This window comes from Malus domestica, chromosome 10 (genome assembly GCF_042453785.1).
Source record: "Malus domestica chromosome 10, GDT2T_hap1".
Taxonomy (NCBI): Eukaryota; Viridiplantae; Streptophyta; class Magnoliopsida; order Rosales; family Rosaceae; genus Malus; species Malus domestica.
The window spans coordinates 23,525,051-23,538,784 of NC_091670.1; the positions used below are offsets into that span (position 1 = coordinate 23,525,051).

Genomic DNA, 13,734 nt, shown 5'->3' on the forward strand with positions numbered 1-13,734 from the left:
TATCGAGTTGTTACATCCAACTATCCTTGCCTTATCTGCTTTGAACCTCCTCATAAAGTCGCAAAGCGACTCATTTGGGTTCTTCTTGACGTCAAGTCGGACTTTTTTTTTTATCAAGCAATAGGATGAATATTCTTTGGTGAAAACCAAAGAAAGTTCATCAAAATTTCTGATGGATTGTTATGGCAGGGTGTAGCACCAATCTTGCGCTTCGCCTTGTAGAATGGTGGCGAATATCTTGCACATGAGATCATCGTTGTTTTGATAGAAGATCATTGCGCTTCGGTAATGCTTTAAGTGTCTCTCCAAGTCTTCGTCCCCTTTGAAAGATGTGAAATGTGGCATGCTGAACTCGCGTGGAGGCTCTACCTGCTCGATCTCTTCCGTGAAGGGTGACCTGCTTATATTGGTCATGTTCTATCTTAGTGCCTCGTCGGTGACCTTGTTGCGTTGGAAATTGCGCAATAACTTGGTCAAGAGTCTCTCTACTTCTTCCTGAATTTTCCTTTGTTGAGGTAGTAGAGCTATCGGCTGCCCCCAACCGTGACTTGCTGGTCTAAGCTGCTCTTTCATGTGTTTGGCTCTTCTATGCCACGGATATGGTGCGTGTAGCGCATTCCTAGCAGGCGAGCGAGTTATTCGCAGGTTGTCGGTTGAACTTAAGCGGTATTGAGTGATTGCTTTTCTCCATCCGTCGTGTTGCCTACTCCGATGTGAGGTAGATGATGCTCTTTGCAGGCTTAGTCGCAAATGAACACTTCGCCTGGAAGGTTGCTCATGTTGACTATCGAAGTGTGACCCCAACAGTGAATGTATGCTCGTCTATAGGCCTAGTCAAGAGTGCACGCTCCTCCGCGCTCTAAAACAGGAGTATACACTATCTCGAAGACCCAATTGGGAGTGTCCACTACCTGAACACTCGATTCGTGGCTATTTGCCGGGATGCTACTGGAAAAATTCTTTATCTGCCCTTGTCCTACTTTGCGACACCTTGTCTAAGGTACGTTGCAAAAGCTGGTTCACCAAGGTCGTCTGTTGTGCAAGGGCGCTCGTCAACTTTATGACTTGTCGAGACAAGTGTTGTTCTCCATTTGGGTTGGAATAGCTTGGAATAAATGCGTCTCCTTGAGCAGTGGAAGTGTTATAGACTTTGGGCGCGAGATTTGAGTTGGGAAATGTCAAATCCAAAGAAAAATATGGTGAAAATTCTCTCGGTTCGATCGTCGGTCTAGAAATTTGAAAACGGATCGGTTAAACTAATCTTGGATCGATTTGGGCTACTTGGAATGCCACGGGAGCAGGCTGGGCCATGGGAGTGGGATGGGCCACGAGAGTGGGCTCCTCGGCTGAAGTAGGCTGGGCCACAGGAGCATGCTGTGTCACGAGAGTGGACTGCTCGGCTAGAGTAGGCTATTCGGAGTGTGATGCACATGGGTGCGAGGCTTGGGCTCAGCTTGGCAACGCGTTAAGTTTGCATTAGGCTTAGAGTGACATGGCTTGGGTCGTGGCCTTGGTTCCGTGAGCCTTGGATGACACGGCTCGAGCCGTGGTGAAAGCACCATAGACCTTACCACGGGTAGCTACCGAGATAGCCATCGCGGTGGTTCCTGTGGTGGAAACTCGTGGTGGTGGTGCTGCTTCACTTATTGTCGCATTTAGCATCGTGGATCGCCATGGTCCCATTCCTTGGATATTGGAATTTTTAGTCGTGGAATTTTCTAAATTTCTAGCCATTGTATTCTTCTTTTACATTTTATCAAATAATCTTTGCAAATAAAAAATTCTAATAATAAGAACGTACGAAAAAATACAAGAAGACTAGATAATAGAGAAAACATTTTTTATGCGAAAGTCTTCTACGAGTGTGGATTTCTTCTCTCAATGAAAGCACCAATTTGTGGATGCAAATTTCTTCCTCCTTGATCTTGGACAAAATTGCACCTACAAAACAACTAACACCTTTGGTTAAGGCCAAAAGCCTCACGCGCCCACAATGAATTTGGGGGGCGGGGGGTTGCTTTGGCCAAAGAACTTTCGATGCTAAAGTTAGAATTTAGAGAGAAAAGTGTTTAGAGAGCTTTTTAGGAGTTTTGCAAGAGTGTTGGAACTAGGATTTTAGAGAAAAGTGGGTAATATTTATAGGGCATGGCCGGTCCTCCTTTGGAGAATAGGTGGTCGGCCTTCTAGGGTTTTTTGTGTGAAAATGGGTTATTGGTGATTGATGGATTTAATTAGGAATAAATCCATCAATTAGCCAATTAACTCAATTTATATGGAATGTTTTGAAGGTTATGGAGTAAATGGCTAATTGATTAGCCAAAAAAGGGAAAAGAGGTAGAAAATATATGGAATGAAATAGGATTTGGGAATTACCTTGTAGAAGGGATTTGATGAGATTGGTTGAATGATGATTGTTCGCTGCTCGCGCGTATGAATCCTGTTGCACCTCAAGGGTATTTTTGTCCTCTTTTATCCAAGAATCCACATGTCGCCTTGTGATTATTTTTGGCTCCACACACATCATTGTGGAGCCATGATAATCATGCCATTATTTAGTCACTAAACTTCTGGTTCATGACAAACATACACTACTTCCATAGTTGTGCAATACAATTCATAAGAAAAAATAAGAGCTTTTGTTGAAAGAATGAATTGAATGATATACAATTCGATAAATTTATTAACAAATTCATATTAGCATAATAAAAATTGAAATTAACAAATTGAAAAAACACCATAATAGAAAAATGCTGACAAGTAAATAAATGAAGAGCCAAGCTATTGTGAGATAACTCAACCGTTAATTGCTTACTAATAAGCTTAACGTGCGAGATGAAACTCGACCACTTATACATAATTGGATCGAATTATTTTCCTTTTATATCATAGAATAAGTCTCAAAACTCGAAGTGGGTTAGAGTTGTCAATTATCTCAACCACTGTTTGTTTATCTTGAATCGAAATTTGGTGGCGTACACCAAATATTTTGTTGTACGGAGAGTCATGCTCAATGCCTAGAAAGTTAGAAACAGCTACAAAAAAATAGTTTAAGTTGTCTATGTAATAAAAATCGTGGAATTTCAGGCTCTCGATTATTTAGCAGTAAAGAACAATAGGTTCATGTTTTGATATAATAATTTGTCCTCTAGGATGTACAATTTAATTCATATTCAAGAGACAAAATATTTTCTCATCAGTATCAGGAAAAACAAAATACTCAAAATGGGAAGTATTTACCGAGTTCGACATATTCATAGAACCATTTAGTGATGGATGCAATGAGATATAAGCTCCCAATTGCGTGAATACAAACTTTATATTCATATACTTATAAGGCTACATGCCTCTCATTCATATTGGATAGGAATTAAACATTGACGGATTAAGGTCCTATTCTTGCTATAGAATTAGAGAGAGAGAGAGAGTGCAGGTCCTGATCTCATGTAAATTCATCGTCAAATATAATATAATGACCATATTGATTAATGTGTAACCATTATATAAATAAAAGTAGATAAATAGTCACTTGCATTTAATGAAGATAATAATACAAAATAGACGAAAAGTCATAAACTCGTTTGATAATTAAAGAAAAATGGTGTAACAATTCATAGTGCAAGCCACAGTTTCCACGGCATAGCATGCATGGTCGTGTAAAATACTAAGCTCTCAATTGCTTTAACATTGGATATCGTACTTTCTTCAAAAAAAAAAAAAAACTCTCAATTGCTTAAACATTATATATATGAGGCTTTAAGCAGATCACTCATCATTGTATGAGATTTGAAAATCAATAGACAAATCCAATAATGTAGGTCCTGATCTCTTAAAAACTCATCATCTCATATTATTTAAATTGAGGACCAACTCTTGTTGGCTCTTTGGTTAATTTGATCTTCTTTGTGATAACAGAATGGTGTAACAACATAAAATAAGCAGTAAATAAGAAAAAGATGCCAATTTATTTTTTCCATCAGGAATCATATGCATTCACAATCCTAACAATAGATTGATCAACATAATCCATGGAGATCCATATTTCGTATGCAGTAAAAAAAACAAAAAGTTTCGTGCATAAAAGAAGCAAAGACAAAATAAAAGTAACAACTCTATAGCCACATCACACACTGGTATTTATAGATGAAAAATTACACCATCGGAGTTGTGCGCATCATTGTGGTATTAGCTCTCTATTAATAAAGAAAAAAAAATCGAGAGACAGTTGTGTTGATAACGTGTTAGAAATAAAATATAGAGAAAAAATAATAAAGGGACAAGAGAGGGATTAGGAGGAGAAAATCAAATAGAATTTACATAAAAAAAAGTGTTCACCTATTGATATATTATATATTGAACTAGAAAGTGAACAACCACATATTATTATAACAACTTAAACTTTTATTACCAAACCGTCAATATCCAAAATAATCATAATTTAATTACCATCATAACTTGGAAACTACGACAATGTTTGAATGTGGGTATCATATAATTACTACGTTTTTATTTTCTTTATTTTTTATTTTTTTTATTTTTATTAAGTTGAGCCAAACATAAGTTCAAGCTCATTTAAAGAATAAGTTGAGTCAAGTCATTTAAAAGTTCAAGTTCGTTTTTAAACGTGTCGAGCTTAAAAACGAACTCGTTCGAATACGAACTTTTGTTGGAGATTGAGCATGAAAATTTTTTCTAAAGTATTTTTGATGGTACCTGCATGGATCAAAAGAGTTCGATATTATGATCACGTACAAAAGATTGGTTTGAGTTCTGACTTTCAGTGTTGAACAAAAGGAATATTTGGTCTCACCTTCTTTCCATAAGCCCAATATCCAGCTATGATTATTTCATATTTCATACACTAGGTTGAGCACCAAATTAAGATCCAAGGAAAAAAAAACATTTTTTTTAGATGAAATGGCAGCATTTTATTGAAACTTTAAACATTACAGTTGAGCCAAACATAATTTCAAGATCATTTAACACCGTTATATTCAGCTTTACTTAACTCGTTTACATCCGTTTATGTAGGGGAACTTTGGGGTACTTATATTCTGGGCCTTGACCCATTTACCAAAATCAAGAAAGCTTTAACAAAACACTCCTGGTACTGTTCATTTTTAATGAAAAATCACATATTTACTTTAACTATCACTATTCACGATACCTTTAAAAAAAAAATTTCATTAAAAAATAAATATTTTTAAACTTTTCATTAGTTTTTCTCAAAATCAATTGCAATCCTCAGAATGTGAATAACCGTTTAATTACGTGGACCTCTGCAAAAGCCTTATCCTCTCCTTTCTCTCCAACGTATATAAACTCCCGTTTGAAATTTCTCAGCACAACGACATTTAGTGGGACAATCGCAGTACACCCATGGAAAGCTTGAAGCTTTCACAGCCCTTGTGCAGCAGCCATGGCTGGAAATCTCTCATTCCACTTCCCACTTCAAGAGTTTTGCCCAAATCAACTTTCCACATCTACCCAAATCGTAAATTGGGCCTTTCCACCGGTACCTTCTTCTCCAACTCTGCTTACTCTTTTACTTTCAACTCACAGATTTCTTTAAGCAATTACTGAGATTTCTGCTGTCATTTAGTTCTTACCAGAAAACCCAATTGGTTGAAATTTTCAATTCTTTATTTTTGGAGCTCGATTTGTGGTGCTACTAGCTCTCTTACTGTGAATGTTTTCTTTTCTTTTTTTTTTGTTAGTATTTTCTGGGTGCAAGATTGTCTTTTGACGTAAGATCTCTTTTTTGCACCCACTTAGCTTTTATTTGAAGTTCCTTTTGATTGAAATTTTCCGATCAGATTCTACTTTTTCGTTTCGTTCAAAATCCCCTGATTGTTCATGGGTTTTGGTTGCCGCAAATTAGTTCTTGTTATACACCTTTAGATCCGCTACATTGGTTCGGGATGCTGTTTAACTTATGTCAACCATTTTATTTTCTTGACTTTCTTTTACATATATATTTTGGATTTCGTATATGGAGAATTTTTGTTTTATTAATTCGTTCGCATGAGATAACCCGGAAGCAAATTGGAATGAAAATGAGTTGTCAGAATTGTTAAAGTTATACAATTTTGGTATTAGGAGTGAATGTTACTCATATGGACCTGAATGTTGTAAACTGAAAACAATTCTTGTTCATCCGTGATGAGGGGTCTCACTTTTATCTGGTTCTCTAGCAAGCCTTCTTGCAGCTTCACATCATAATTGTGCCAGATTTCGCTAATTTTTTTTTATTTTTTATTGCATGATGTTAACTTGGCTAGTTCAGTGCTCTATATTGACTTCAAGTTCATGCACTAGTTTCTGAACATCCACGATATTGGGGATTTTTTTTTTCAGGTTTCATTACCACAGCAAACGTAGCCCTCTTCTCTTCCAATGTATTTCCCAGCAGGCATTGTGTTGTAACACAAGTTCGGAGCATGAAGTTTAGTACTAAAAGTACATCAGGTTGCTGTAGCTAATTGTATACGTTTTGGTTGAAGAGCTTATTGATTATTGTTGGGATTTTATCTTCATAGGATATTGTTTTTACTTGCATTACTTTTCAGCATCTGTACAGTCTGCAACTGATGAACTGGTGGAGGGTAAGTCCAAAGATCTCTCTGTGAGTGGGGATTCCATACGCCGTCGGTTTCTTGATTTTTATGCTGCCCGTGGTCACAAGGTTCTTCCAAGTGCTTCTCTTGTGCCAGATGATCCCACAGTTCTACTAACGATTGCGGGAATGCTCCAATTTAAGCCCATATTCCTTGGTCAGGTATGACACAGACTTTCTAGAAACCTGTCATGAGATAGTTATTTTATCCATTGAAATCATTACAGCGTCAATTGTGAAAGTAAAATTATCCATGAAGTAATTAAGGTGTTTATGAATATATTGTCTACACTCAAAATACATTTTAATGGCATCAAGATCATTTAGAACCCCAAAGTTAGGGTAATTTTGACCTGCTATATTGTGATAGACATCATACACTACATCGGTTCATATTATGTTTATATTTCTGTTATGTGGATATTTTTTTTTTGTTTTTTGATCATGCTGCTTTCCTTACATTTTTAAAGCGAATCCCTAGCTTTTCTAATGGTGCTCGCAGATCCTGTTCAGGTTCCTAGACAAGTTTCTCGTGCTACAACTGCACAGAGGTGCATACGTACAAATGATGTGGAGAATGTAGGCCGAACAACTCGACATCATACGTTCTTTGAGATGCTTGGAAATTTCAGTTTTGGGGATTACTTCAAGAAGGAGGCAATCCAATGGGCATGGGAGCTTTCAACTGTAGAGTATGCAAGAACTTAATGTTGTTTATTGCTCATTAATGTGAATTTATAAGTTCTGGTTATTGTTTTAAGGATGATTGCTGTTCTCATTCTTTGAATAGTAGTTAGCCATGATATTCTCACCTAATTCACTTTATACATAATACATATATAGCAAAGACAACCTTACTGTTTTACATACGGAAGATCCAAAGAATCTTATCTAAACTCCTTGTCGTAAAATTATCTTTCTTATTTGAGAAGGATATCCCTTTCGTGCTCTATAAAATAAGCCCAGTCCCATAAGAAACCGTACTTTTCCCTTTTTCTTTTTAGTAGTAGTCCTATGGTTTCTTTTTAGTAGTAGCCCTATGGTTTCTTTTGTATTTCATTGATGCTTTACTTTTCATGATTATGAATATTTTTATCAAGCTATACTCTTGCTATTTTTGAATATAACTTCTGCAAAACCTGTTTATTTCTCTCAGATTTGGGTTACCAGCTGACAGATTGTGGATTAGTGTCTTTGAAGATGATAATGAAGCTTTTGAAATCTGGCATGATGAGGTTAGCCATTAATGAGGTCCCCCAATAATTGCTTTTACTTTTACGAGTAACATTGTTTGGTTTTTTCTACTCATCCATTTTCTGTTTTTTCGCTATACTTCCATGTGCATATTTCATTTATCTTAAACTGAGCCAGTGATAAATCTCCTACTGACTTTCAACATTTCACTGTTTGTGACTGGCCTTTGTAATGTACACATGCATTTTTTACCTTTATGCCTACATCCAGTATCTTGGAAGAGACGGGTAGAGCATGGCTCACTGATCTTTTCAATAGGATTTTGAAAACGAAGAAGATGCCAAATGAGTGGCGAAAGAGCACTTTGGTACCTATCTACAAGAATAAGGGCGACGTACAAAATTGCATGAACTATAGGGGTATTAAGCTAATGAGTCGTACAATGAAGCTCTGGGAGAGAGTCATTGAGCATAGATTGAGGCAAGAGACACGAGTTTCGAACAACCAATTCGGGTTCATGCCAGGGCACTCAACCATGGAGGCAATCTATCTCTTACGAAGATTGATGGAAATATATAGAGATGGGAAAAAGGATTTACACATGGTCTTTATAGATTTGGAAAAAGCATATGATAGGGTCCCAGGAGACATTCTTTTGAGGATCTTAGAGAAAAAAGGAGTACGAGTAGCATCTATCCAAGCTATAAAGGATATGTATGATGGAGCAAAGACTACCGTAAGAACTCATGATGGACAAACCGAAAGCTTCCCCATAACTGTAGGGTTACATCAAGGCTCATCCGTAAGTCCTTACCTTTTTGCATTGGTAATGGATGAGTTAACAGGACATATTCAAGATGATATTCCTAGGTATATGCTTTTCGCAGACGATATAGTGTTGATAGATGAAACTCAGGAAGGGGTAAATGCGAAGCTTAACCTTTGGAGAGAAGTGTTGGAATCTAAAGGTCTTCGCCTAAGCCAACCAAAGACAGAATATATGGAGTGCAAGTTCAGTGCAAATGGAGGCTAAAATGAGTTAAGGGTGAGGATCGGGGATCAGGAAATACCAAAGAGCGACCGCTTTCGCTACCTAGGATCTATCTTGCAAAAGAACGGAGAATTAGATGGAGACCTCAACCATAGAATACAAGCTAGATGGATGCAGTGGAAGAGTGCATCCGGTGTGTTGTGTGATCGTCGTATGCTACTGAAGCTCAAGGGAAAATTTTATAGGACAGCAATAAGGCCGGCGATGCTTTATGGCACAGAATGTTGGGCGGTGAAGCATCAACACGTACATAAAATGGGTGTAGCGAAAATTAGGATGCTTCGTTGGATGTGTGGGCACACGAGAAATGATAAGATTAGGAATGAGGATATCCAAGGTAAAGTAGGAGTAGCCGAAATTGAAGGAAAGATGAGAGACGATTGGTTACGGTGGTTTGGACATGTGCAAAGAAGGCCTACTGACGCTCCGATTCGAAGATGTGACTACGGGACAGAGGTTTAGGGCCGAAGGGGTAGAGGAAGACCTAGGAAAACTTTGGAAGAGACCCTAAGAAAATACTTAGAGTACTTGGATTTAACGGAGGACATAACACAGAACCGAGCGCATTGGTGTTCTAGGATTCATATAGCCAACCCCACTTAGTGGGAAAAGGCTTTGTTGTTGTTGTTGTTGTATGCCTACATCCAGTATCTTCTGATGAAACAGACATATTTCTGTCCCTGCAATATGCTCTTAGTATCAGAATCACAAATATCATATGAGACTTTGTGTTTTTTTGTTTTCTACTAACTGTTGAAGTGTATCTCTAGTAATATAATTGATGTTACGTTAAACACATGTAAGAACATACTGTAATATATCATGGCTTTTGGTTCAGGTGGGCGTTCCCGTAGAGCGTATAAAGAGAATGGGTGAAGAGGACAACTTTTGGACTAGTGGAGTTACTGGTCCATGTGGTCCATGTTCTGAGATTTATTATGATTTCCATCCTGAGAGGGGTTATGCTGCCATTGTATGTATTTGGTTTTCAAAATTTTTCTTTGCAGGGGGGAAGTTTTAAACACTGAACTACTTTACAGCTGTGATTTTTCCTTCATTTACATTGCCATGACTTTATTTTTCAGGATCTGAATGATGATACGAGGTTTATAGAGTTTTACAATTTAGTTTTTATGGAATTCAACAAGAAGGACGACGGCTCGCTTGAACCCTTGAAACAGAAGAATATAGATACTGGGCTTGGCTTGGAGCGTATGGCTCGCATTCTTCAGAAGGTATCAGTTGATTTGCCGGTTTTGCATGATAATGTATATAAATTTTTTTGCATACTTCTACTGTTGTACAAGAAAACTAAAGGAGCATGTCATTAACTGCAGCATGCATTGATTGCAACATCAGTATCAAATGAATTGGTTCAATATTTATCAATTAAGTCATGTTTTTCTTGCAGGTTTCAAACAACTATGAAACCGACTTGATCTATCCAATTATAGAGAAAACCTCAGAATTGGCAAAAGTACCGTATGGTCTAGCTGATGATCAGTCAAAACTGAACCTCAAAGTATGCCCTAGTTTAGGAAATCACGTTCTGTTAAGTTTTTATTTCAGCAAACACATTGGTAGGAATTCTCATGTAAGTTTTCTTACTTCAGATTATAGGAGATCACATGCGTGCAGTTGTATATCTCATATCGGATGGGGTTGTTCCATCAAATATTGGAAGAGGTTATGTCGTTCGACGGCTTATTAGAAGAGCCGTTCGTACTGGTAGGATGCTGGGTATAAAGGGAGATGGTCAGGGAAACCTTGAAGGAGCATTTTTACCAACCATTGCAGGAAAAGTAATCGAGTTGAGCAACTACATATATCCAGATTTGAAAGATAGAATACCCCGCATTCTTGAGGAGCTGAAAAGGGAAGAACTTAAATTTGTGCAGACATTGGAGAGAGGGGAAAAATATCTTGACCAAATGCTAGTTGAGTCACTGTTAAGTGCAAAAGAAAGTGGGACTACACCTTGCTTGTCAGGAAAAGATGCATTTCTTTTGTATGATACGTATGGATTTCCTGTCGAAATAACAGCGGAAGTGGCTGAAGAACGTGGTGTAAGTATAGATATGAATGGTTTTGATATTGAAATGGAAAACCAGAGACGTCAATCCCAGGCTGCACATAGTGCTGTTAAACTTTCCATGGGAAATAGTGCAGATGTTACAAAAGATGTTGGGGACACCAAATTTCTTGGATACGAAACCCTTTCTGCAACAGCCGTGGTGGAAAGTCTTATAGTGAATGGGAGCCCTGTCCTACAGGTTTCCGAAGGAAGTGAAGTAGAAGTGTTGCTGAACCGGACACCCTTTTATGCAGAATCAGGAGGTCAAATTGGAGATCATGGATTTTTATATATTCCACAAGGTGAAAACCATTACAAGGCTGTTATGGAGATAATAGATGTCCAAAAATCTATGGGTAACATATTTGTTCATAAGGGTACGATCAAAGAGGGAGCTTTAGAAGTTGGCAGAGAAGTGGAAGCCGCAGTGGATGCAAGACTAAGACAGCGGGCTAAGGTACAAACCTACATTTGGTTTTCCCCTTAATTATGAACTTTAAGCAAGCTTCAAAACTATAAGAGCTATCTATATATTCCGAGCTGCATTAATTGCAACTACGAAAGTCAAAATATATGGTATCTATTATACGGCATTCTCTAATCAATTAGAATAAATTCTATCAAAGCATTTTAGCTTGCAAACTGAGCTATGCTTAGCTCCATGCAGGTTCATCATACTGCTACTCATTTGCTGCAATCTGCACTCAAGAAAGTTATAGGTCAGGAAACATCACAAGCTGGTTCGTTGGTGGCTTTTGAGCGTCTAAGGTTTGATTTCAACTTCCACCGACCACTTACTGACAGCGAGCTTACGGAAATTGAAAGTCTGGTTAATAAATGGGTTGGGGATGCAACACCACTTCAAACTAAAGTGATGCCTCTTGCTGATGCCAAAGGAGCAGGGGCTATAGCAATGTTTGGTGAAAAATATGGTGAAGAGGTACAAGTGTCTATTGTAGTATGGCCATTGTTGTAACTTTCATAGTTTACTACTTTATCTCTAATACTAAATCTGCTTCACACCTTCTCTTGATCCCTTAAACGGTGTGTTTATTCCAATACGTTGCAAAGTGAAATTTATTGGTGAGTTTGACCTGCTGCAGGTTCGTGTTGTAGAGGTTCCTGGAGTATCCATGGAACTTTGTGGTGGGACTCATGTGAGCAATACTTCTGAAATACGTGGATTCAAAATAATTTCAGAACAGGGTATTGCATCTGGAATCAGGCGTATAGAAGCTGTGGCGGGTGATGCCTTTATTGAATATGTCAATGCCAGAGATTATTACATGAAACAACTATGTTCCACCCTCAAAGTATGTTTTGTTTTATATATTTAAATCAAGTTTTTGTCTCTTGTTTCTTTCCCTCACTTCTCTTTTACAATTTTCGAATGCCTTTTGGTCCTTAATAGCCCTTATGAATGGAGCAAGAATTTTTATTATGTAATGTTGCTTTTCTGAAGGTGAAAGCTGAAGAAGTAACAAACAGAGTAGATAATCTATTAGAGGAGTTACGGATGACAAGAAATGAAGCTTCTACCTTGCGGGAAAAAGCGGCAGTTTACAAAGCATCGATGATGGCAAGCAAAGCGATTTCTGTGGGAACTTCACAAGAAGTCAGGTACATATATGAGACGAATTTACTTGGGCATTGCAACTATATCTCCATTTATCTAATAAGCTCTATCTTTCTCAGGGACTTTAACTACTATTTTTATAGCTCTTTAACCTATTGAATCACCGAACTTTAAACGTTAAGAAACTCATTAATTAAACACTGCAATTTGCATTATAGCCTAAGAAATTTCATAACCACATGTAAAAGTTCCTAAATAATTGAGTCCCCTCATTGGATTATTTGCATATATTTCTTCCTCTTCATACTGGATATCCATGTGTTTTTTCAGATTATTTATTTATTTTGATCCTTGTTCTTTTGTGGAAATTTCATATCACAGGGTACTGGTTGAATCCATGGAAGACACTGATGCTGATTCACTAAAAAAAGCAGCCGAATATCTGATAGAGATGCTAGAAGATCCGGCAGCTGTCATTCTGGGCTCTTGTCCGGGTGATGAGAAGGTAAGCCTGGTTGCCGCATTCACCCCAGGAGTTGTCAATTTGGGAATACAGGCGGGGAAGTTCATAGGGCCCATAGCTAAGTTGTGTGGTGGTGGAGGCGGCGGAAGACCCAACTTTGCTCAGGCAGGAGGGCGGAAGCCTGAGAATTTGTCCAGTGCACTTGAAAAAGCTCGGTCCGAGATCATCTCAGTTCTATCTGAAAAGGCAAGTTAAAAAGTCATTCATCAGGGTTCTAGTTGAAGGCTCCAAAGGAATATTGTTTGTCATACTGGTGGGGATATGAATATAGATTTACTCTTTTTCCTTTCATGGAAAGGGGAAATTGTTAATATTGTAGAGCGTGGATAGCAAATAGGTCCATAAATCTCAGCCATCCAATTCCAGTTGTAAGTTGCACATTTGATTAGAAAATAAAAACCTATCTGAGATCGGCTTGATTTGTAACTTTTTGAGCAATAACGCCAGAGAACACTTAGGGTTCCAAATTTGAGAAGTTCAAAACCGTTGGGTTTTCTTTTAGAGCATGTTTACTTACGAGGAATGTTAATAGCATGATGCAAAAGTAACCATCCGGTTCTCTCCCGTTATTTAACGTATGGGAACTTACTTTCTTATTTCTTTTGTTTCTCCTAATTGATTCAAATATTTTGTTTCTTGGTCTGCACGTCAGAAGTGTGAACGTTAATAATAGACACATATAAAACAAACATAGCAAAAATTA

The 13,734-nt window shown here is 37.7% G+C and overlaps 1 protein-coding gene across 2 annotated transcripts; it reads left to right on the forward strand.

Moving 5' to 3' along the window:
• The first annotated feature begins 5,247 nt into the window (after positions 1-5,247).
• On the forward strand, positions 5,248-13,457 carry LOC103454649 (alanine--tRNA ligase, chloroplastic/mitochondrial-like). 2 transcript variants are annotated; one of them, XM_008394249.4, is made up of 13 exons: positions 5,248-5,512; positions 6,355-6,465; positions 6,567-6,775; positions 7,127-7,305; positions 7,770-7,848; positions 9,697-9,831; positions 9,944-10,093; positions 10,270-10,380; positions 10,472-11,389; positions 11,600-11,872; positions 12,036-12,245; positions 12,395-12,552; positions 12,890-13,457. In XM_008394249.4, the coding sequence occupies exons 1-13, from the start codon at positions 5,377-5,379 to the stop codon at positions 13,224-13,226; spliced, it is 3,006 nt and encodes a 1,001-aa protein (XP_008392471.3). In that variant the 5' UTR covers positions 5,248-5,376; the 3' UTR covers positions 13,227-13,457. The 2 variants fall into 2 exon arrangements, with proteins under 2 accessions (XP_008392471.3, XP_070663439.1); XM_070807338.1 differs by having other exon boundaries at positions 5,342-5,512; positions 7,116-7,305.
• The last annotated feature ends 277 nt before the right edge of the window (positions 13,458-13,734 follow it).